We start from the raw sequence: 24,950 nt of genomic DNA, 5'->3' as shown, positions 1-24,950 counted from the left end.
CCCTTAAACAGCCGACATTCCTGGTGCATCCACCAATGACCTTGGTTTTAATTATGCTTGTATCTGACAGTAGCAGAGTTTTTTTTTTTTTTTTTTTTTTCTCCTTTTTCTCTGTTCTACTGAAATTCTGAGCGATTCACAGTCAAACTTCAACCATATTAAGTTTCTGTGTGCAGAAGAACATTGAGCCGTTCCAAATTTCTAAGGAAAACCAAAGGATTTGCCCGAAATACTTAGCTGTGGTTTTCGTTCTACTCCTAGTCACTTCTGGGACGTGATGGCTCAGCAGTTGAGATGTTACGCTTCTGATCAGAAGGTAAACAGTTCAGATTTTTGCTCCATGATTGCTGGGCTCCGGAGCGAGAACCTTAATCCATCATTTATTCATATTAAAGAGATAATTGTTTATTGCTTTTTGATAAGGGCATCTGCCAAATGCTGTAAATGGGTTTTAGTAAACACACTTTACTGCTTCATTGGTCTTCGCTCATTAGTTACAGAGAATAGGGATAAATAGTGGCACTTCAGTTTGCGTCCTTGTTGCCTGAGTGCAAATGTTGTGCAGCTGATGCTTTTACGCAAATGTCGCTTCTATTTTGCTGGATGTGAATTTCTTAGTATCTGCATTACAAGTTACAGGTAGACATGTTAATGTTTTACATTCTTCAGGAGTCTATGAGAGGAATTTTTTGGAAATTTGGTGTTTGACTGTTATTACAAAATGCCTCATCCAGAGTGACTTAAATACATATTAGTACTGTTTACTAGCGAGTACCATCAGTCTAAATCTCTGTTGGGACAAGAAATAGAAAGTAGTATTATTTTTTGTTTTATTTAAAGAACTTCTCAAAGTTGTTTGATGGCTACTAGAGGCTCAGACATCAGGTAGAAGTTTGTTTCACCATTTACAAAAGAAGAGCCTTGGAAGCATGTCTTTCCTGTACCTTGAGAGATAGTGGGTATAGTGGAAGTTGGAGGTATCTGTACAGCAGTGATGCAGGATGGAGGGATCGGTGGTACTCTGGTGGAGGATGGAGGATCAGTGGAGCAGTGATGCAGGATGGAGGGATCGGTGGTACTCTGGTGGAGGATGGAGGATCAGTGGAGCAGTGTTACAGGATGGAGGGATAGGTGGTACTCTGGTGGAGGATGGAGGAGCAGTGATGCAGGATGGAGGGATCAGTGGTACACTGGTGGAGGATCAGTGGAGCAGTGATACAAGAAGCAGGGATGTTGGTACACTGGTAGAGGGTGGAGAGATCAGTGGTACACTGGTGGAGGATGCAGGGATAAGTGGTACACTGGTAGAGGGTGGAGATATTCGTGGTACACTGGTGGAGGATGCAGGGATCAAAGGTACACTGGTAGAGGGTGGAGAGATCGGTGGTACACTGGTAGAGGATGGAGGGATCGGTGGTACACTGGTAGAGGGTGGTGAGATCGGTGGTACAATATGTATCAGGACATTGACTATGAAAATATTAATATTGCTTTATTACTGGTAGATTGATTTGTAATTAATGGAGTTTCATTCCAAATTTTAACATCAGCATTTTCTGGTTAAATAAAAAATTAATGTCTCAAAATATTATGATAAAAGCGCATCATAAGGTAATTTAGTGATGACAGCAATCGTAATTGTATGTGTAAATGTTGACAGTAATAGAAGGCGGCTTAGCAAGGCCCACGTCCTGCATGGTGAAGACGTGACCGGAGTCCACCTGTTGTTGGAAGAACGTGCGAATGATCGTTCTAATCCTCTTCACAAGAACAAACTCGGATTCAAACTAACTCCAAAGCAAATACTAAGTATTAGGTTTCAGTCAGGTTTTAAGAGTTTTTAAGTCTTCATGTAGATCTGAGTGCCGAGGTTTGCATCCCTCATGCTGGCGTCGGCGTTTTAAATGAAGCATTTCGGTCCCTTTTTAAAATTTTTTTTTTTACTGTGTTTATTTACTAGTTAATACTACATTATGAGGACATGCTTGATATACATGTCTGTTGTTCTGGTGATTTTGTCTGAAAGAATAAAATGCTTTTGTTCGTTAGTTTTTTTTTTATTTTTTATATATTCCAGCTCTTCCACATTTACAGAACTTTTCAGCAGTGGCTTCATCCTATGTGGCTTTAATCTCCGTTCTTACGTCATTGGCTCTGTAGTGTTCCAGTAACAGTCGTGTTAGTAATTGAAATTATGTGGAAAATTTTCCATTATTTCCGCGTGACAGTAAAGGGGTTTAGGTTTATTGCTGTCGGCTCCCTTGAAGGAGGCGTGGCCTTTTTTTCTCCCATTGTTGCTGATTGTCAGCCACAGAGGCCACACACAATTTCAGAGAAGGAGGTTTTCTCCTAGTTATAGGGGCGTGGCCTCTGTTTTAATTTTGTTCTGTGTCTCTTAGTTTTGTTTAAGGAGGCAGGATCTCCGTGGAGTGGAGGCGTGGCCTCTATATCTTAGTTTTGTTTAAGGAGGTGGGATCTCTTTGGGGTGGAGGTGTGGCCTCTGTGGCTCAGTTTTGTTTAGGAGGTGGGATCTCAGTGGGGTGGAGGCGTGGCCTCTGTTTCTTTAGTTTTGTTTAACGAGGTGTGATCTGTATAGATTCAGGGGCGAGACATGACCTCTGTGTCGATCAAACACCTGACTAATTAAAACGAGTGGTAAAGCTAAGGAAAGAAAAGGTGTACGATTAGTTCTAGCTGGCACACATGACTCACTTTCTCCGTCACCCCGTCTCTGCCATGCTTCAGTTTCCTCGTTTTCTTTCCGGGCCAAAGCTCATCTCCATGGCGACGTCATTACGCACAGACACTGCGCGAGTTCATACGGCACAACCGAACATTCCATCCTACCATATCACAATTATTACCTGTCCATCTTTAATAATGTTACAGGCTAATTTCCTCCGAGCTGCCCTTCTCATTGTACCGCTCTCATCTCCGTTATTCATCATACGGACGGTTTTATTGATGTCATTTAGAACTTTTGTTCCACCAGGTTTCCACCTATTAATAAAGGAACGATTTGGGTGTCCCATGTGCTACATGGTGACTGCTGTTCACCGATTGTTTGGAAGAAGGTGTGCACGATTGTTATCCACTAATCCCCTTTACACACTTAACTCGGAGCCTAACTAACTCTAAATCAAATACTGCGTATTGGGTTTTAGTCACTAAGTTCTTAATGGTTTTAAAAAAATGGAAGCTTTAGTACTCAAGCAAACAAGCAGCCATGGAAAATCTATATATCGTCAGAAGGAGAGAAGATCGAAGAAACCTATGTCTATATGTTATGGAAAAAAAAAAACATCTCTGAAGCTACAAAAAACAGGATCTCTTAGTTTTGGAGAAGTTTTGTCTTCTTTGTTTCGCTTTCTTCTTGAATGAGGTGTGGCTTTTCTAAAGGTCGGCCTCAGTAAAAGAGGCATGGCTTCTGTGCTCAGTCTTGGTGAAACCGAGCACTTTATATTATTGGCATTTTCAGATTAGGGGTTATGATGTTTACCATTATTGTCCCGAGGGCTGAGATAAAACCACACAGTCATAAAACTTGCTCTGTAATTCAGGATGGTATGTTTTAAGCTGTAGACATCTTGCCTCATTTACTAGGACTGGTAGACGAAGAGGTCGTGCCGCCTTCTACAAGACTGACAAACAGAATCCACTTTTTTTTTATTATTGACATCTATACAAGCCACTTCTTTCTTACTGGGACTGACAGGCACTTGGGTCACCCCTTTTTTACATGGATTGATAGGTGCTCATTTTACACCATAGTTACAGGGACCCCGGGGGGCCAGACCTCCGTTATTAGGACTGTCAGGCAATTAGGTCACATTTACTTTTTCAGCGTGACTTATTACTATATAATTTGTACAATTGACCAGATAAAAATTAGTGGCCTTTTTTACTGAGACTGACAGGCACTTGGATTACACTATTTTAGTAAAACTGACCAGCACTCCGGTCATACCTATACTGGGACTAACAGGCACTTGAGTCACACATTTTTTTTTTACTTGGACTGACAGGCACTTTTAGGTCTTACCTTCTTTCTGGGTACTGAGAGGCACTTGGGTCACACATTCCATATTGACAGTGACAGACACTTGGGTTATGCCTTCTTTACTGGGACTGACAGGCACATGGGTCATGCACCCTTTACTGGGACTGGCAGAAACTTGGGACAGACCTTCTTTTCTGAGACTGACAGGCACTTAGGTAACATATCCTTTACTGAGACTGACAGGCACTCAGGTCTTTCCTGGGACTGATAAGAATCGGGTCACACCTTCTTCACTGGGACTGACAGGCACTTGAATCACGCCTTCTTTACTGAGATTGACAGCAGGAAGGCCATGTTTTCGTCCTGTCACTGATTGAAGTAGGTGAAGGCTTTGTACAATCAGACTGCAGGGCAAAGGAAAATAACTAGTGTGCTGTGCCTGAGGTCTGAGTTTTTACCAAAGATTCACATAATCTACACCCCACAAAAAAAGAAACATCAAGTGACCCAGATGAACAGAAGATCTTTGATTGTTTGACGTGATAAAGGTTGCACTTTACTACAGTGATGAGTTTGCTGGAGTGATTTTGAGAAATAGAAAGTGTTTTAGGGCAGAAGAATCAGTCTGAAAGAAAATTGTCGAAACTGTTATCAGTGGAAATATTAAGCGAACACGAAAAAGAGAAAAATAAAGTGGGAGCAATAAAGAAACGAGATTGGAATTGTAATCCTCTGTCCATCTGTTGGAAAAAGCGAGCCGTTTTAGCGCCATACACCCCTCTGTCCCACGCTTCACACAGCCAAAAGTAAATACCAGATTCTAAAACTGAAGCGCACCACTTCCATCCTCACTTCCTGTTTTCTGTTAAACAGGTCCTGTTTGTTGACCTCTTGAAATCCTGATAGCCTTTCAGTTGGAGAGCTTTTTCTCCTTCACAATTCTTTAGTTAACTATTATAGATGTAACATTTTGTGATTCTTTCTTGAGTCTACAGTGCCAGTGTGATGTCACCACTTTAACATAGAGGTGCGACGCTCGTGACAACAGCAAAGAGTTCGAAAGAAGTGTCTGGGGAATAAAATCAGTTGTGCTGAGTGGGAGGGGCACAGTGTCAGTTCCGTGTGTGTGTGTGTGTGTGTGTGTGTGTGTGTGTGTGTGTGTGTGTGTGTGTGTGTGTGTGTGTGTGTGAGCTGAGGCATGTGGAAAAGGGCATGTGCTGCTTTCCTCTGAGTGTTTTGCAGACTGGAGAGAGGTTTGTACAATACGCCTCAATTCACGTGTCACAATTGGTAGCTGTCCTGTGCTGGAATGGGAATAGAAAGAGAAGCAAAGTGCGGAAAGAAAGAAATAAAAAGAAAGAAAGAATATTGAATGAGAGAAAGAAAGAAAGAATACTGAATGAGAGAAACAAGAAAGTAAGAAGGAAAGAAAGAAAGAAAGAATATTGAATGAGAGAAATAAAAAGAAAGAAAGAAAGAAGGAAAGAATGAATATTGAAAGAAAGAAAGAAAGAAAGAAAGAAAGAAAGAAAGAAAGAAAGAATATTGAAAGAAAGAATGAATATTGAAAGAAAGAATGAATATTGAAAGAAAGAAAGAATGAATATTGAAAGAAAGAAAGAATGAATATTGAAAGAAAGAAAGAATGAATATTGAAAGAAAGAAAGAAAGAATGAATATTGAAAGAAAGAAAGAAAGAATGAATATTGAAAGAAAGAAAGAAAGAAAGAAAGAAAGAAAATATTGAATAAGAGAGAAAGAAAGTATTGAATAAGAGAGAAAGAAAGTATTGAATAAGAGAGAAAGAAAGAAAGCAAGAAAGAATATTGAATGACAAAAAGAAAGAAATATTGAATAAAAGAAAAGAAAGAGAAAAAGAGAAAATATTGAATAAGAAAAAGAAAGAGAAAGAGAAAGAAAAAAAACAAGAAAGAATGTTGAATGAGAGAAAGAGAAAGAGAGAAAGAAAGAAAGAAAGAAAGAAAGAAAGAAAGAAATATTTTTTTATATAAATTGAAAAAATATTGTAGATTGAAAATAAGCAAATGTCTTCAGTTCTTGTGGAACATCATTACAGTTAATAACAGAATACACACTCAATAAAAAAGGGAATCTGATAAGATGATCCTGGAGGACACTGTTTTGATGGTCATGGTGTATTTAAAGTGAAGGTTGTGATGCTGAAGCTGTTTACACAACAGGAATGGGAAGATATGGAGGTGCACTTTGACACCGTGTGTGTGTGTGTGTGTGTGTGTGTGTGTGTGTGTGTGTGTGTGTGTGTGTGTGTGTGTGTGTGTGTGTGTGTGTGTGAGAGAGAGAGAGAGAGAGAGAGAGAGAGAGAGAGAGAGAGAAAAGAGCACGAACCAGCACCTAAGATAAGCCTTAGTTTCCATTGTCCTGGTCCAGGGCATTGCAGCATTAACGGTTAGACATTAAACCTGAAGAAATCCGGAGGCTCTCACATGCACGTCACAATGGAAAGGTTTAGAGATCCATGGAAAATGTTCCCCCAGTGGACACTATAAAGAGAAAGTTTGTGGACACCATAAGGTTTACATGTATTTTGTGGAGATTTGTGCTCATTCAGTCTAAAGGGTGTTGGTAAAGTCTGATCCAAGTCTGATCCTGTGCTGTTTAAGGTCATCTGATAAAACCTGGAAAAACAAACCTAGATGCATCTCAGGGAAAAGTTTAAGGAATGTCCATTCTGTTAATCCTGTGATGGCGTTAAGCACAATCCCAGCATCCATCTGTCACATTCATCCAGTAATAATCTGCTGAAATAATCCCAGGCAATCCGGTGATGGGGTCTGAGCGAGGACAGGAGCGAAGGGAAATAATGTGGACACTGATAAAAAAAAAAAAAAAAAGAGGGAGAAAACACACAGGAGTGATAAAGAAATGAGGATGAAAGTAAGAGAATATACGGTTAAATGGGACAAAAAATGAGGAGTATAAAAGAAAGAAAGAGACAGCAAACAGCAAAAAAAAAAAAAAAAAAACAAGCAAATGCTAGAGAACGGGATTATAAAGGGCAAGAAGAAATATAAAAAAGCATAAAAGAAATAGAATAAGGAAGAAAGAGATTAAAGGACAGAGGAAGATGGAGGAAAAGCGAGAGTAAAGGAAGAAAAATAAAGTGATGGAAGAAAAGCGAGTAAAAGGGATGAAAAAAAAGAGAGAAACAATTATAGAAGAATGTAAAGAGACTTAATTAAAGAGAGAAAGAAGGAAAGAAAGAGAGAGGGAGAGAGAGAAGGAAGAGAAGAACGGAAAGAAGGAAAAGAGAGAAGGACGAAAAGAATGAAAGAGAGTTGAAAGGAGAGAAGGAAGGAAGGAAAGAAAGATAGAAAGTAGGAAGAAAAGAGAGACTAAAGTAGGAAAAAGAGAAAGATAAGGAGGAAGGCAGGAAATATAGAAAGATTTAGAGGGAAAAAGGAAACCAAGAAAGAGAACACAAGAAATTAAAAGGAATTGCAGAAGAAATAGATGACAAAATGAAAGAAGGAAAAATAAGCGACAGGAAGGAAGACAACGTATGAAAAAGGCATGTGGAAACAAGGAAAGGAAGATTACATAGATTTATTTATTTTATTTTGTTTATTTATTTATGTATTCATTTATTTTTGATTTATTCTAATTTATTAATTTATTCGTTTACAGTCCTGGGATTTGTCCTCGCACGTTTGATGCCTTGTCTTGATCTTGTTTTTTTTTTTTTTTTTTGCCTGTGATTTTTCTGCACACATCCTAACTCTCTCTCTCTCTCTCTTTCTTTTTTTTTTCTATTTAGTAAAGAAAGCCAAACTCCAGGGGCCTCCAGGTAAGCACAGCATTTCCTCCTCTAAGTGTGTATTGTGACATTTTTCCTGAAATGTAACACAAGGTGCAGGTTTACTGGTGTGTGGAAAAACGTGGTTTCAGGTGTCTTTCACAAAGCTGAATTGTTCAGGGTTTGTTCTGCACACCGCCTGATTGATCCATGTGCATTAGTGAATGTCCTGAGGCTTCTGTCCACTGAGAATGAGATCAGTGTTGGTTAAACCCAAATCCCTCCTCCCTCCTCTATCCTCCGCACCCCCCATGTTAATCCTGTGCACTGTTTGCCCTGGGAGCGTTCCCGTAAGGCCCGTGACTGAGGAGGAAGTGAGGGAATGCTGGGGAAATGCCTTGTGCTCTTACTGGTCCTGCCCTATTCTAAAAAAACCAGCTATAAACTCCCACTTTATTCCAGATCCATTCATGGCTTTCAGGAAAACACAGCAGGAAATGCTAATGAAAAAAAAGAGCATTTTTGAAGACCAGGAACTGATCGATCCACTCTTCAGAATAGATGTTCCTCTAGATTTTAAGGATATTTGTTTAGATTTATTCATCCACAAGGCTGTTATTAAAGTCAGGTACTGATGTAGGTGAGGATGTGAGGAGGCCTGGGGTACCGTCAACGGGCGCTCGGGTCTCCAAGTTCGAGTGAAGGGAAAATATAATGCCACGACGTCCAAATTCAGTTCCAACTTTGTGGTGACATTTTGAGGAAGAACCGCATACGGCTGGAAAATGCAGGGGCACATATCAGTCTTATAGTCAGGTGTCTGGAAACCTTTGTCCATAGAGTGTATATATTTTTATTAATAAAACAAAAAGTAATATTTATTAATAAAAGCATTTAAAACATTTTATTCATCACAGTGAAATTCCCTCTTTATATATCCAGAGCTGTTAGGAAGCTGGGGGTCCCTCTGTTTTCCTGGGGCTCAGGTTCAGCCATGATACAGCACCCCAGGAAAACAGAGGGATAAGGGCTAAAATGCTAAAGCCACATATTGACTTTATCTTTAATTTTGACATTTTATTAAGCTTATTGGTGCTACATGTTGAGGAGTGCATGGAGGATTTCTCTTGAGTGAACAAATTCACTTATGCTGGGTTTTGTAAAAAAAAAAAGAAAAAAAGTAAAAAAAATACACAAATCAAAACAACTTTGGAGTATAAAAGGTGAAGCAAATCAACAATTAGCATCGTTTTGAATAATTACAAGTTAATAACCATGCGTAAAAAAAACCCTTATGAAATCTAATACAACATTGACCATTTTTGTTTTAAAAAGTTATAAAGATGTTAGCATCTAGAATATACAATTAATGAAATTTTGTTGAATAATGAAATGATGTATGCAAAATAATGTAATGCACAAACTCGAAAACAAGCATATAAACATAAAGCAGCAGTAAATCACGTTTGAAAATGAAAGTTACTGTTGTAGCGGACATATGCTATAAAAAGAGAGTGGAACGGAGAAACATGGCGAGCTAACAGGCTTAATTACAAAAAATAATAAAACATCGACTTATAAATGCATAAACATTTACTGGTGAGTAACAGTGAGTAAAAATGTGTTTTATGCTAAAACCAAAACTTGAGCAAGACAAACTAATCGATAACTGCATTCGTTGACAACGAATTTCATTAACGATTTTAATCGATTAGTTTTTTCCGCCTTGCTGAAAGGCCCAACAGTGGCAGCTTGAACTTTTGACCTTCCGATCAGTAAAGGGAGGTCCCTTTTGCATAGGGGAAAAGTCAAATGTGACTTATTGATAAGATCAGCATCAGGGGTTATATTGTTCTTAATCGAATCAGCTTGGCATGTCGATTGGTTTGTTTGGTTTTACTAAATAAACTTTAGATCTGCTCTAATGGAGGATCAATATGAAGGAGGTGGACATTTTTCCCCCAATGTCCTGAGAAGATAAAGAACCTTCATTACTGAATACTTTGACAGGATCCTGCATCCGATTAGCAAACCTGAATAAAACAGCCCACGTAACTCACTTTGACTCTTAGCATTGAAGCTAAACTAATAAACCGCACATGGACTCACTGGAGCACATGAAGACACACAAAGATTATTTTCCATTGAATCTAAAATGCCACTACAATGGAATTGAAATCCGATCCCCCTCCCGTTCTTATTCTATGGGCAAACGTTCACGTCCCAAGAGACGAGACCGATGTTTACTTACAACCGAGTCACCTGGTAGAGCCGGCTTTAATGACTCGTTTCCTTTACACACTAATCACACACCATTTCCCATCACAGCTAAGAGACGAAATAAAACCTGATGAGGATGTGCTTCCTGAAAAATATTTGACATCCCTTTTTTTTTTTTTTTTTTTTTTTATTCTGTTTGGCAATAAAGCAAAAAATATAAGCATTAAATAATGTATAAATATATATACATTTTCAAGAGAAAAAAGGAGAAAAAAATGTCCTTTTCGGTTAAAATGTATGTTTTTTTTTTATTTCGAAAAAAGAAAAGAAAAAAAAGTAACTCAAATAATTACTCTTTAAACTGTTGTGATCGGAAAAGCAACTCGAAACAACTTTCAAGCAAAATACAGATGAAATGTTTATACACACACACACACGCGCACACACGTGATAAAGCTGTCGAACAAACCCTATTAAATCTATTCAAACAGCCGGTATGATCCATGTGAAACAGGTGGCATTGTTTTGAGTGACAGGATGAAAGTCGGCAGCGTCGTTTACAGAACTGTCCAAACGCTCACGATGTCGGAGAAACAAAAGAGCCAAGTGTCAATAGAGAAGGCTCGACTGGCGGCCGTGTTTACCTTCGACCACACAGGGAAGAGAACCGTCTGTACTGCAGGACGCTCATCTGATCCGGTGTTTGATTTGAGACCGAGCCAAGAACAAGCAGGCCAAGGAGCTCAGTCCCACGTGCCTCAGTGTTATCGCTCAGAGGGTCACGGGACCATTAACAGGCGGTGTGGTGAAAATAATCAACTTGAATACGCCGAAATGAGACGTCTTTTCAATTACGCCATTTGGTGGTGCGACAATTATCTCAATTAAACATCTGAGTAGTTTGGAGTTAAGGGCTTTGTTAAAGAGCCCAGCAGTGGCAGCTTAGTGGTGCTGGAAATTAACAACATTCTGATCTAAAGTCCAACATCTGAGCTTCCCCTTTCCCCCGATTTCTAATTTCTGATCGGTCTTGTCCAGGCAAATAGAGAAGATCTCCCTCTCTTTCTCTCAGACCATGTTTGAGTCTAAAACATACACTATATGGTTAAATGTATTGTGACACTTGACTTTTCCAGCCATATGTGTTTTTTCCACAAAGTTGAACGCACACAATCGTGCAGGACGTCTTTCGATGTGGTAGAATAAAATGTTCCCTTCACTCGAACTAAGAGACCCAAACCTGCTCCAGCATGACTATGCTCGTGTGCACAAAACCAGATCTATGAAGATCTACCGTCCATGGGTTTGTGTGTCAAAGATCTCTTACTATAGATTCCAACCTTATTAAGCTGATGAGTCAAGTCAAGTTTATTTGTATAGCGCTTTTCACAACAGACATTGTCTCAAAGCAGCTTTACAGAAAACAACAGTGAAGGTGAATGGTGTGAGTTTGTCCCTGATGAGCAAGCCGTGGCGACAGTGGCAAGGAAAAACTCCCTTAGATGATATGAGGAAGAAACCTTGAGAGGAACCAGACTCAAAGGGGAACCCATCCTCATATGGGTGACATCAAGAGTTTGGTCATAAATCTTTCAAAAATACAGAACAATTTGTGATCATCATAGATCCAGCATCAGCTTCTCCATGCCAGGGCCTTTAAACACTCGGCATCTACTTCTCCATGATCATCCATAGCTAAATGTGAAAATGCTCTACCGCCTTTAGTGGACTTTGCTATTCTAGGAACTACTAGAAGCCCAGAGTTTTGAGATCTCAGGGAGCGTGACGGATTGTAGCGTGTTAAGAGACTGGATAGATACATGGGAGCCAAACCATTTAGTGCTTTATAAGTGAGTAGCAGTAGTTTGTAGTCTATTCGAAACTTAATAGGAAGCCAATGTAGGGACGATAAGATTGGGGTTATATGATCGTATTTTCTTGACCTAGTAAGAACTCTTGCTGCGGCATTCTGAACTAACTGAAGCTTGTTTATTAATGATGCAGGACATCCACCTAGTAATGCATTACAGTAGTCTATTCTAGAGGTCATAAACGCATGGACGAGCTTCTCTGCATCAGATATAGATAACATATTTCTTAGCTTAGAAATATTTCTAAGGTGAAAGAAGGCTGTTTTTGTAACTTGATTGATGTGATTTTTGAAAGATAAGTTGCTGTCTAAAATAACTCCCAGGTCTTTTACCGTTGAACTAGTAGTTACAGAACAACCGTCTAAATGCAGGCTGAGATGCCGGAGCTTCTGTGTACTATTTTCTGGGCCGATGAGCAAAATCTCCGTTTTATCAGAATTTAATAGCAGAAAGTTATGGGTCATCCAATCTCTTATTTCTTCAACAAACTCAGTTATGCAAGCTAATTGAGCTGTATCGCCTGGTTTGGATGAAATATATAGCTGGGTATCATCAGCATAACAATGGAAGCTAATTCCATGCCTTCTAATAATATTTCCTAATGGAAGCATGTATATTGTAAAATACGCCATAATTTACTAGCATTATCCTGGATAGCTCTCCATTTAAATCTACGAAATGGTAACGATTGGACAGGTAGGATTTAAACCAGCTTAATGCCTGTCCCTGAATACCGATGTAATTCTGTAAGCGATCGAGGAGAAGATCATGATCTATAGTGTCGAACGCAGCACTAAGATCTAGTAAAACTAATAGGGAGATGTAGCCTTGGTCTGAAGCTAAAAACAGGTCGTTAGTGATTTTAACTAGAGCAGTTTCTGTGCTATGATGGGGCCTAAAACCTGACTGAAACTCTTCAAAGATATTGTTCTCCTGCAAGTGGTTACATAGCTGGGCAGCGACAATCTTTTCTAAAATCTTAGACATAAATGGGAGATTTGAAATTGGTCTGTAATTCGATAGCGTGTTTGGATCCAGATTAGGTTTTTTAATGAGGGGCTTAATAACTGCTAACTTGAGGAATGTGAACGCTGACCGTACCTCAGGCCTCCTCACCTTCTCACCTACATCAGATCCTGACTTTACTAACAGTGTCTGAACAACTCCAAAAAACACACTCCAACATCTAGTGGAACATCTTCCCAGATGAGTAAAGCTTATTAAAAGAGGGAATTGGAACTAAACATGGAATAAGATGTTAAAAAATGGGTGTTCTCAACTTCTGTCTAGGAAGTCATGTGTATTATTAGCTGTATATTTAAGGTTTTTTCTTAAACTTTCAATTTAGGTTTTCCCAAAGACATATTTACTGCTATTTTCTCAATTTATTTAGAATTTTTTTTTTTATTTAAAACAAAAATATTTTTTTATTTATTTTATTACAAAAATAAAATTTTTTACATTTTTTTTTTTTACTTGCGTCCCACCATTTCTTTTCCCTGAAAACCTCACTGATTTCTCCGCAGCATTTATATCATCTCTCTTTAAATAACCCGTGTTATCTTTTGTCCTTGAATTCGTTTTGTTTTGTTGACGCCGTTGTCATGGGGAATGAGTTTGAATTTCCGCAATGACAACCAAAAACAACCTTAAATAAAATGCAGGAATTTGAAGTTTGTGTTTTCCAGCTGAAGCGCTTCCTGAGATTTTGGACCAGTGATTTTAAAGAGGCTCATATATAAGCATGCATTGGTGTGTGTGTGTGTGTTTGATTGGAGTGGGTTGTCTCTTAATCCTTGTCAGTTCTGACACGAATAAAGCCGTACCGTTAGGTCACACTGCGTAATCCCTCCACCATAGTCGAGGTTTTCTTGCAGCGAGGTCCGATTCAGGCAGTTTTTTTTTTACCTATTGCAGTCTGGCGCAGGATCTCTGTAGAGCTCTACAGCTCACACTCAAGCTGATCCACTGTGGAACTGCTAAAGACCAGGTTTTACACCTGATGGATTCATGTATTTGAGCAGCAGGATATTAACAGTTATAACACGGAGAACAATAAAAAACATTAACCAGAATGAATAATACAGATCTTGTGATTCTATTATTATTATTATTATTATTATTATTATTAAGAATATTTATTAATAACAACCTAACCAACAGTTTTATAACTCCGCAATCATGCAACATCAACAACGAAACGCAATGATAGTTACAGCAATAATTTTACATTCAATTTTACATGCAGTTGTAGTCATTCTGTCTGTAGCATCGGTCTGCATCATTCTGTCGTTGTGTTGGTCATTCTGTCTACAGTGTCTGTCTGTGTCATTTAGTGTAATTCTGCCTATAGCACACCTGGGCAAACTACGGCCCGCAAGGCCACATCCGGCCCTTTTGTACGTCCCTGTCCGGCCCGCGTGAGGCCAATCATGAATTACAGGGATGCACCGAAAATTTTCAGCCGAAATACCTAAATCACCGAAACAACATGGCAGAAACACAATTGTAATGACGCAATAAAAAAGCGCAGCCAGCACATCTGGATAATCTGGATAAGAGCAACATGTCTGCGGTGTGCGGAGAGCGATTTGCAGAACATGCAATGCTGAAATTTTAAGAGGGGGTGTATCTGTAAAGAGTTTCTCCAAGTCGGGTTTAATTTATCACCTGAAATCCAAACATCCCGATTGCCTTCTAAATATAAGAAGAACGCGGCGCAGAAAAGTAAAGTCAATCCGAACATGCGCACTCCGTCTGTAGAGGACGTTTTTGAAAAGGCAAGAAAGTTTCCAGTGATGGTGCCAAGGCAAAAAGCATAACACAAAAAATTATGGATTTCATTGCCTTTTGAATTTAATTTTCATTTCGGTGCAGCCCTAAAATATTATCGTTGGTGTGGCCCTCTGACACAATTCAGGTTTCTCATGTGGCCCCTTGTAAAAATTAATTGCCCACCTCTGGCCTATAGTGTACATCTGTGTCATTTTGTCTACAGTGTCTGTCATTCAGTGTACTTCTGTTTATAGTGTCCGTCTGTGTTATTCTCTATAAAGTGCAAAGGATCCAAAGCAGATTGGAATCTAACGAGTTATCATTTTGTTTTCCCCAGACAAATTTAATGCCTATGTGACCCTGAAGGTGCAGAATGTCAAGAGTACGACCATCATGGTGCGGGGAGACCAGCCATGCTGGGAGCAGGACTTCATGTTGTAAGACTGCATACATTTTAAACTATAAACATAGTACACATTAAACCAACTGAAGTCCATTCATTTTTATTGGTTTTTTTTTTTATAAAAAAAAAAAAAAAGGCAAATTATAAAAACATTGCATATTGTGTCTGTCTGCGTCATTCTGTCTGTAGTGTCTGTGTTATTTTGTCTATAGCGTCTGTGTGTCAGTCTGTCTATAGTATCTGTAATTTCTGTTTATAGCGTGTGTGTGTCACTGTCTATAGTATTTGTCAATTCTGTCTATTATGTCTGTGCATCATTGTTTTATGTAGTGTCTGTAATTTTGTCTGTCTGCTTCATTCTGTTTATATTGTCCATGCTATTTTGTCTATATTGTCAGTCTGTCATTTTGTCTATAGTGTCTGTGTGTCTTTTTTTTTTTTCTTTCCATAGTGTCTGTTATCTTTGTCCATAGAATGAATGTCTGTAAAAATATTTTCATTCTGTGTCCATGCATAATGTCATTCTCTGTCATATATTCTATATGCTTTCTTAGGTGTCATTCTGTGTCCATGCATAATGTCATTCTCTGTCATATTTTCTATATGCTTTCTTAGGTGTCATTCTGGGTCTATATCGTATTGTCATTCGGCGACTCTCCGCATCTATTCCAGAATTTGTTCTGTGTACATTCTCTAATGCCATTCGATGTCTAGTCCATAATATGGCTCTTTATTCATATCTAAATGATTCCTAAACAAATGGATTCACAGAACCGTGAGCGACTCTCTTCACACTCCTCCTTCCACATGTCACCGATGGAGTCGCTACTTAAACTGATGACAATAAGCAATACAGTAGGCACCAATCCACACGTCACACTCCACATGCGCGCGTGTTTGCTTTCACGCATGATTGGTTATGTAAGCCGTATGGAGCGTGTTGTCGCATTTCGCTCAACGCTGCACACAGCCAACAGCTGCAGGGCTCTGTTTTTTTTTTTTTTTTTACATGAGTAATTGTGGAGTTAAACCACAAGATGATTAGTGTGTGGTTTTTCTATACAATATCGTTTCTATTGGAACAGCTCATTCACAGTGTTTGTGAAGGAAGTTTGTGAATTTGAAAGCACCCAACTGTATACGATGTCTTTAAATGTTCTACCAGCCCCTGTGCACATAGCCAGATCCATGAAGATATAATACTTGGTTTGGGATGGAGTGGAAGATCTCCTGCTATACAGCTCCAACCCTACTGAACACTAATGGGATAAAATGGAACACTGACTGCACTCCAGACCTTTTCACCTCACCTACCTGAATGAGCACAAATCTCCACAAAATCTTCCCAGAAGAGTGGAGGTTATTATAAGAGCAAATGTGGAATGGGATGTTCCTGTAGTCATGTGTCTGCAAAGTTTTGTCCGTGTAGTGTTCACCGAAACATTGTAACATTATAACATATTGACGGGTGAACACTGTTTATATCATCATGGCATGTGTATTTATATAGGTTTTCTGGTCCCTATCTCCACCGCAAGTCGAGGCCTGTGTTTGTGTGTGTGCGTGTGTAGTATAGAGCAGTAGACCAGTAGTTGCAGACCAGTAGTGGCACACATCCTTCACTCGGTAGAAGTGCAGATACTCATGTTTTAAAAGACTCTGGTAAAGGTTGAAGTTCTGACTCCAATTTTTCCCTCAAGTTAAAGTAAAGAAGTTTGTACTCTCACATGTACTTCAGTAAAAAAGTAGTCATTATTACTACCTGTTTTAGCGTCACACTGGTAACTGAACCTCACATCATATATAAAGTTTTTTTACATTTTGTTATCCAGTGAATGTATTCAGGCTGAACATCCACCATATAGAACACAAGAAAAAAAAAATGATGATGATCAGGAACGTCTCTGTTGTCACTCATGTTTACATCACTGACTTCCTCTGTCTCATCCACGTTAACCCCAAACTTCTAGTTGTCTTCTGCTTACTCATTGGTAACATCGTAAACTAGCCTCCATCTGTGGTGTGTGAGAGCCAGGAAATAATAACACTGGAGACTCCTGTCTGACCATGTCTGTCAACCTGTCCATCACCACTGCAAACAGGAAAGGGCTCAGAGTTGATCCTTGATGCAGTCCAACCTTCACCTTGAACCAGTCTGTCGTTCCTACTGCACACTTCACTGCTGTCACACTGTCCTCATACATGTCCTGCACCACCCTCACATACTTTTCTGACACACCTGACTTCTCATACAATACCACAACTGCTCTCTCTCGACACTCTGTCGTACGCTTTCTCTAAATCCACAAACACACAATGCAACTCCTTCTGACCTTTTCAATAATTCTCCATCAACATTCTCAAAGCACAGGAAATAATAACACTAGTGGTAGATAAAAAAAAAAAAACTCACAATGACGCGAAATAAGTTGTTGGGCTGAAAACAGCACAATTAGAAAAAATTGTCACAAAATCGTTAGTTTTAATCGATTAAAACTAAAGTAACAAGTCAGTTTTGAAAATGTAAGAAGTAGAAAAGACAGATATTTGTGTAAAAAGATGAATGAGTGACAGTAAAAAATAATAGAAATAAAGTAAAAGTTCTGATACCAGAAAAATCTCCCTAAGTACAGTAACAAAATACTTCATTACTTCCCACCTCTGCACTAGAAAAGCTATTTTGTTTATGAATTATATGATAGGTGCTGATGATAAACGTCACCTGGACTCCTATAGTGTAGACTCAAGCCCGAAATTCCGCCTCTTTTTTTTTTTTTTTTTTTTTTTTTTAAGTGTGTTGTCTCATTTGATTTGTAAAACTATATTCTACCAGCCATATTTTTTTAATTTTTTTTTTTTACCAGCAAGATGTCGTTTTTTATGCGAAAGTTATTCCGAATAATATAAACACAAACACCAACCGAAGTTATGTGACGTAAACAAAAGAATAACCATCTAAAATCCAACACTATTGTTTGGTTGGAGCAGAAATGCTTTACGGAATGTTGTTCAGTGAAGCATTGTCTTTCCTAATAAACCGGGATTAGCAGCAGTGAAAGTGTTTGTGACTCTCTATTACAATAATTGTGTAAGTAGTGCATTTTTTATGCATGTTGTTTATGTGCACTGCTCAGAAAATACATTCGTTGTACGTTTTCCATTAAAAGACAGATCTGAAATCGCTGCTTGAGGCTTAGAGCTTTAGAATGATGTATAGTCATCTCTTTTTATTGAATATATTGCTAAACTTTAACACCTAAGAACACTGAGATATCGGTTGCGCTGGCAACCCTGAGAACAATTGGATATCGGTTGCGCTGGCAACCCTGAGAACAATGGGATATCGGTTGCGCCGGCGCGGCGCTGACAACTTAGAGGTTAATTTTTTGATGTATTTAAGTATTCATTCTCCTTCAACCTATTCTGCTTGCGCCCTTAATTAATGATTAGTGATGGGAAGTTCTGTGGTAGCAGCTCTAAAACACTCCCAAGTTATGATTTTATTGGAAAGAAATGACCAAAAACAAACCCTAGCTTGATTGAATTAAATTGAAATTAGCTCTATCGCAGCACCTGATCATTTCCGAGAACAGTCACACACTTTTATTGTGTGTATGACTATTCTGTAGGCTGTTAATGTTAAGTACAATGTTATTACATTAATGTTATTAAGTACAAGCGATAAAGGATTTATAGGCCGTGTTTAAAATTGAAAAAGGTTTGCCTGCTGTTTAAGTGCTGCTTAATGTAAACCACAGATCAGTCACAAAATCGGATAAATTTATGATTCGAAATATTAATTGCCCTGTTTGTTTGGTCTGGTTTTTTGAAGCAACAGATGTGAGATGGTTGTGAAAGGTTCATTAGCGCTTACAGTCAAAAGAATCTGTTTGATCCTTTCTTCTCCAATCATTTTTCTTCTTTTCATTCTCATGTTGCGGGATTGTATTGTATTCGCAGCGGCTTTCCACGAAACCCCCTTCTTTCAGTAGTCCTCTCGAATTAACCATAACATGCCATTGTAATGGGAGCTCAGGAAAGCCAGATGTCCCCCTGATCGAACAGGTCCTCCCGGTGTTCCTCGCTCCCCGAGAAACATTACGACTAACGCAATAAAGCGTACGACCTCCGTTCCCTCAGGGAGCAGCGCACAGAACCAGAGGCTACTCTTAGCTCCCGAGCTGGAACGAGGATATGTTTATTTAGATTTTTTCCAAAGATCGACACTAGAGAGCACGGTTAGGATGACGCATGCGCCATAAATGTAGGCTGTAAAGGCAGAACGATTTTGTTCTAGCCTCGTCCAGAACCAAAGGTGATCATTTAAACGTAGTATGTTACACGTCATTCACTCTCTCCAGTGCACTGTTTACATTGCGAGTCATCCAGATGCAGATAACGTCCAAGAGTCATGTGATCTGTTGTCTCAGGGAGGTTTTATCGCGCCGTTACGTCTAAACCGACCGTATGACCACGACTACCTAGCTCAGAACACAGGTGAAGTGTGTTTTCATGCCCGGTTGTTTTCAGCGTGACGAATGATTCACATTTCCTATAGACAGTCCGAGTGAGCGGCAGGTCAAACGTCAGAGGAACATCATTCATATTTATGATGTGGTGCGGCCCGATTCAGTGGGAGCGCATCTGATTTAATATAAAGAATTTCATTGGTTCACCTGAACCCGTTCCGCAATTTAATTGGTCTAATGTTATGGGGCTCAGTTTTTTGGCTTGAAGTTTGTGAAACCGGGAAAAACCCAGGAAATATCCATAAATTAGCCGCTTTATTGTTCAAGCCGCGGGGAAAAAAGTAGCGGCTTATAGTCCGGAAAATACAGTAGTAAAAATTAATTGTTTATAAAACAAAGGCTACACTAATCTGAATTCATTGGAAGACTGCGTTTTCGTCTAACTCCTTTCCCAAAAGTGTCTCATTCAAATTGAAACCTCTAAAATGTCCCTTGAAGGGCGAGACGATTCTCCCCGCTTCATTTACCGCCTGCCGATTGTTTACTTCCCGGCTCTTTGAATCAAAAAACACATTACTTTTTAAGTTTTAATTGACTAAAAGACGCCGTCTCTGTGGGACTAAAGGCTAAAACGCAAAGAAAAAATATGCGTCTGCAAACGAAAACGTATTACCGTGGACACGGCCTAAAGGTGTTGTATTGTGGCGTCAGCAGCAGACATTGCGAGGCAGTTGCCATGACAACACAGTGCCTTCCGACCGTGCGGCCGGACACACGGAAAACAACCGAGGTTCCGATTCTGACTTCCAAATAGAGATTGTAATGTGACGCATGTTCTAGTTGGAATTCAAAATTGTTAGTTCAGGTCTTAAATATCTTAAGGGAATATTTGATTCTGGAAAAGCATGGAATATTGGAAGGGAAAAACGTCATACAGATGTTATATAAGATATTTTTACACCAAATCCAAACGGTGCTTTATAAAAGCCCAGCGACGGGCACAGAGACGAGTTCATCGTATTTTCCTTGTGTACTTGTTGCATTGTTGAGGTTTGTGTGCTCGATTCTCACTGTTATTCAATCATTATTTATTTTTATCCACCACCTTGTTCATGCACCAGTAACAGCAGAGCATCTGGGCTCATCATTTGTTTGGACTCGTTATTTACTTTCAGTTTGCACAATAAATGAAATAACCAGGAAATTAGTGTCCGATTTACTGCACAATGCCGATTTCAGGTGTAGACTTTTTCTTGCCTTTTACCATCATTTAGACCGCAGTAACAGATGACGCTTAAATATTCATCGATTAACAACGATTCATTTTTCATTATTTCACATAGAGCCTTTATACTAAAGAGTAAAAAAAAAAGGAAGGAGGGAGTAAGAAAGAGAGCGGAAGAGGACAGGAGTGAGTGTTGAGAGGGAGTCAGTGGGTGGGGGGGAAAGAGGACAGGAAGAAAGTGAGAGATGAAGTAAAAGGGGACATGTGGGAGTGAGAGAGGTTGGGGGAGGGGAGATGGGAGGGTTAGATGGAGGACAGGAGGGGGTGAGGGGTCAGGTAGAAGTAAGGGATGGAGGGATGAATGGATTGAGTGAGCATGGTGCAGGCGAGAGTGAGAGAGGTGGGAGGGGGGAGAGAAGACAGGAAGGAGGGATGGTGAGAGTGTGAGAGAGAGATTTTGTGACACCTACAGAACACCAGTATTTCTCAGCTGGCAGGATGACGAGATTTTCACTGCAGATAAACGAGAGCACTTCTGCTTTCATCCCTCGCTCTGTGTTGTGAATAAAGGAAGAGAAAGCGCCACTACAACAGCGGCGTTTAGAGATTCATTCATTATTTATTTAGTCGGTCAGTGGCCTGCTAAGTGCATCGAGGATGAGACGAAGCCCGGCTGCCGAGGGGGGACTGGGGGGAGGCGAGGGGCAGATGTGTCGTTTATTTATTTATTTATTTATTTATTTATTTATTTATTTATTTATTTATTTATTTATTTCTGCGCCGCAGACTCGGGGCTCTTTATTGATTGGTTGTTAAAGAGAATCGAGTATTGAAATTTTCCAGGGTTGTTAAGACTTCGAGCATCAGCATCAGCTAAAAATCAGCTTTTTTTTTTTTTCGTTTCTTCTTCTTCTTCTTTTCTGACTTTAGTTCCTGCTTCTTTGGGTTGTGTACCATTTTGTCCTCCTTTAATATACCTTTTACTCTTTCTTTTCTTCTATCCTCTTTTCACTTTCTTTACTTGCTCTTTCTCATCTTCTTTCTCTTTCATATTCTGTTCTTCTTCTTTAATGTGCTCTTCATTTCTCTCCTCTTTTACCTCTTCATCTTCCAATTTCGGTTACTTTTATTTGTTCATCTTTTTTGACTTTTTTCACCTTCTACTTCTGCTGTTCCCACTCAATTTTCCCCTCTTTTCTTATCTTCTTCTTCTTCCTCTGCTTTCTGCTCCTCTTCTGCTTCCCTTTTTTCCTGCTCGTCTTCATCTTCTTGTTTCTTTCATTCTCCACTTTTTTCTGCTTTGGTTCTTATTCTGGAAACATTTTCTGCTTCTTTTTTTACCCACATTTTTCTTTTTTTCCTTTCTACCTTTGCCTTTCTTTCTTTCTTTCTTTCTTTCTTTCTTTCTTTCTTTCTTTCTTTCTTTCTTTCTTTCTACCTTTTTTTTTTTCTTTTTTCTTTTTTTTCCTTTCTACCTTTGCCTTTCTTTCTTTCTTTCTTTCTTTCTTTCTTTCTTTCTTTCTTTCTTTCTTTCTTTCTTTCTTGGTGTAGGGTGTGTCTGTCGGGTGTGTGATGCTTGTGTGTTCTTTCCTCCTTGTGATGCACCTGCCGTCTCTGAAAGCTCTTGCTCAAGTTAACGAGCTCAGTGCCACTCGTTCCTGTCCTCCTCCTGCTTCCTCTGTCTGATCTCATCTGTTCTTATTATCTGATCAACACCAGGCAGTGCTTCTAGATTTCTGGAGCGAGTGGGGAAACTCTGTTAATGACATATAACTCAATATAAATAAATTTGTTGCTCTTGTACTTAAAAAAAAAAAAAAAAAAAAAAAGATTTTAGTACCGTATTTATTACAAAGTGTGACTTTTGTTAACAACTTGTATAAAAGTTATAGTATAATAATATCATATAAATATAATCACTAAACTCCTACTCATTATATATAATACTAATTATAATAATAATATATTAATAATATATATATATAATAAATAGTAATTTTGTTGCTCCCATTAGGGGGCGCCACATCGAATCTTCCGTCTTCATCTTACTCCGTTGTCTACATCTGCCTCTTTCAAACCAACCCTCTTGTCTTCCCTCACCACATCCATAAACCTCCTTCTTGGCCTTCCTCTTTTCCTCCTGCTTGGCATCTCCATCCTCAGCATTCTCCTACTGATATTCCCTCTGCACACGACCAAACCATCTCAATCGCTGTTCTCTAACCTCGTCTCCAAAACGTTCCCCCTGCTCGGTCCCTCTAATAACTCGTTTCTAATCCTCTTCAACTCCGCCTATTGTCTTTTAGTCAATGGAAATAATAAGAATGATGATGATAATAAACACAATAATAGTATTAATAATAATAATAATAATAATGTGAGAAAGTGAAGCAGTATTGTGTGTGTGTGTGTGTGTGTGTGTTGCAGTGAGATCAACCGCTTGGACCTGGGGCTCATCGTGGAGGTTTGGAATAAAGGACTTATCTGGGACACTTTGCTGGGGACCGCGTGGATTCCTCTCAAAAGCATCCGTCACTCTGAGGAGGTCTGAGAGCTCTTGTGACCAGACGTCCTGTTACGTGTTTTTTACATTGTGCTGCTTTTGTCCCGTGTTTTTATCGCGTTTTCGACGATGAAGCTTCAGTAAGTTATTGAACTGAAAAGTGTCTGCTGTAGCGCAGACGTAGTCTCTCCAGTGGGCGGAGTCTAAATCAGACTCTAGTCTCCCGATCACAGCTGCCGAGTCGCTTCTGTGAGACTGTTTTATATGCATTAATACATAAATATAAAGTAAAAATAATCAATCTCTTTCTTTCTTTCTTTCTTTCTTTCTTTCTTTCTTTCTTTCTTTCTTTCTTTCTTTCTTTCTTTCTTTCTTTTTACTTTTGCCTTTCTTTCTTTCTTTCTTTCTTTCTTTCTTTCTTTCTTTCTTTCTTTCTTTCTTTCTTTCTTTCTTTCTTTCTTTCTTTCTTTCTTTCTTTCTTTCTTTCTTTCTTGTCTGTCTGTCTGTCTGTCTGTCTGTCTGTCTGTCACCACTGAAACCAATATTTCTTCATTGCCCCCTCATGTGTTGATTTTTATCCGACAGTTATTTTTGCTGTGATTTTCTGTAGGAAGGTTTGGGAGACTGGACATTTCTACACTCTGAGGTTTTGAGGAAAGCAGATGAAATCTATGGCACTAACAACCCGACACCTCACAAAGTGCTCCTGGACACCCGCTTCGAGCTTCCCTTCGGTGAGAGCCCCTAGAGATGCTATCTCTCTAAATGGGTTACCCATACTGCACCTCTGCATTGAATTGGGAGTAGAATTCTGCAGGAACACAAAGCTACGAGTTTGGGACATTTGTTCAATAAAGACTGCAGGATTGTTGAAGATGCCTGGAAGTCAGTGTTTCTGTTACTTCTGCATTCATTCATCATTTAGTTAAAAAGAGACCAACTCCTATTAAGGCTCACAATTTTGCAGGATGACAATATACACTTTAATGGCCACACAACACTATGTGGACACCTGATCACCTGATCATAAGATTGTAGTGTGCGTTTTAAAACGTCCCATTACACATTTACTCCCCATTGGCTCATATAATAACCTCCATTCATCCGGGAAGATGTTTCACTAGCAGTTGAAGTGTGCCTGTGGAGATTTGTGCTGAGTAAAGTCAGGTACTGATACAGGGTAAGGAGGCCTGGGATTCTTCTGGGTCTCCTGGACTTTCCAGTCCAACCAATGTTAAGCTTTGTGCACAGGAGCATTGTCATGCTGGAACAGGTTTGGGTCTCCTAGTTAAGGTGAAGGGAAAAGTTACAAACAATTGTATTACAAACAAAAAAAAAATTGTGTGCCTCCAACTTTGTGGAAACAGTTTGTGGAAGAACCACATATGACTGGAACCCTCAGGTGTCCCAATACCTTTGTCCATATAGTATCATCTAAGCATTAATCAGGTTTTTGTCTAATTTGTGGGTTGCCAGAGGTTATAATAAACAAAACCTCTAACCTTGGAAATATGTTCTATCCCAATAGCTTCTACCAGGTCTTATAAACACTGAAAGTCTGTAGATGTTTTTTTGTAGTGTGTGATGGACAAATCAGAGTTGAAGGTAAAGCTGTGCTCGTTCTCAGGGTTGGGGGTCAGAGCCCCGGCTCGGGCAGTGATTGATGCCATTCATAAAGCTAGCTGTTTTATCTGAGCGCTTTGAAGCTG

The 24,950-nt window shown here is 39.2% G+C and overlaps 1 protein-coding gene across 2 annotated transcripts in view; it reads left to right on the top strand.

Moving 5' to 3' along the window:
- LOC310741139 (protein unc-13 homolog B-like) overlaps nt 1-24,950 on the top strand; it is an 81,815-nt gene that overhangs the window by 3,539 nt on the left and 53,326 nt on the right. For both annotated transcript variants that reach the window (XM_083568673.1, XM_083568672.1), the window contains exons 2-5: nt 7,797-7,826; nt 14,979-15,078; nt 23,166-23,283; nt 23,852-23,975. In XM_083568673.1, the coding sequence (XP_083424799.1) occupies nt 7,797-7,826; nt 14,979-15,078; nt 23,166-23,283; nt 23,852-23,975 (372 nt within the window). The remainder of the gene's footprint in view (nt 1-7,796; nt 7,827-14,978; nt 15,079-23,165; nt 23,284-23,851; nt 23,976-24,950) is intronic.

The sequence above is a fragment of the Silurus aristotelis genome (genome assembly GCF_946808225.1).
Source record: "Silurus aristotelis genome assembly, chromosome: 18".
Classification (NCBI taxonomy): domain Eukaryota; kingdom Metazoa; phylum Chordata; class Actinopteri; order Siluriformes; family Siluridae; genus Silurus; species Silurus aristotelis.
This window is presented reverse-complemented; position numbering and strand designations above follow the sequence as displayed.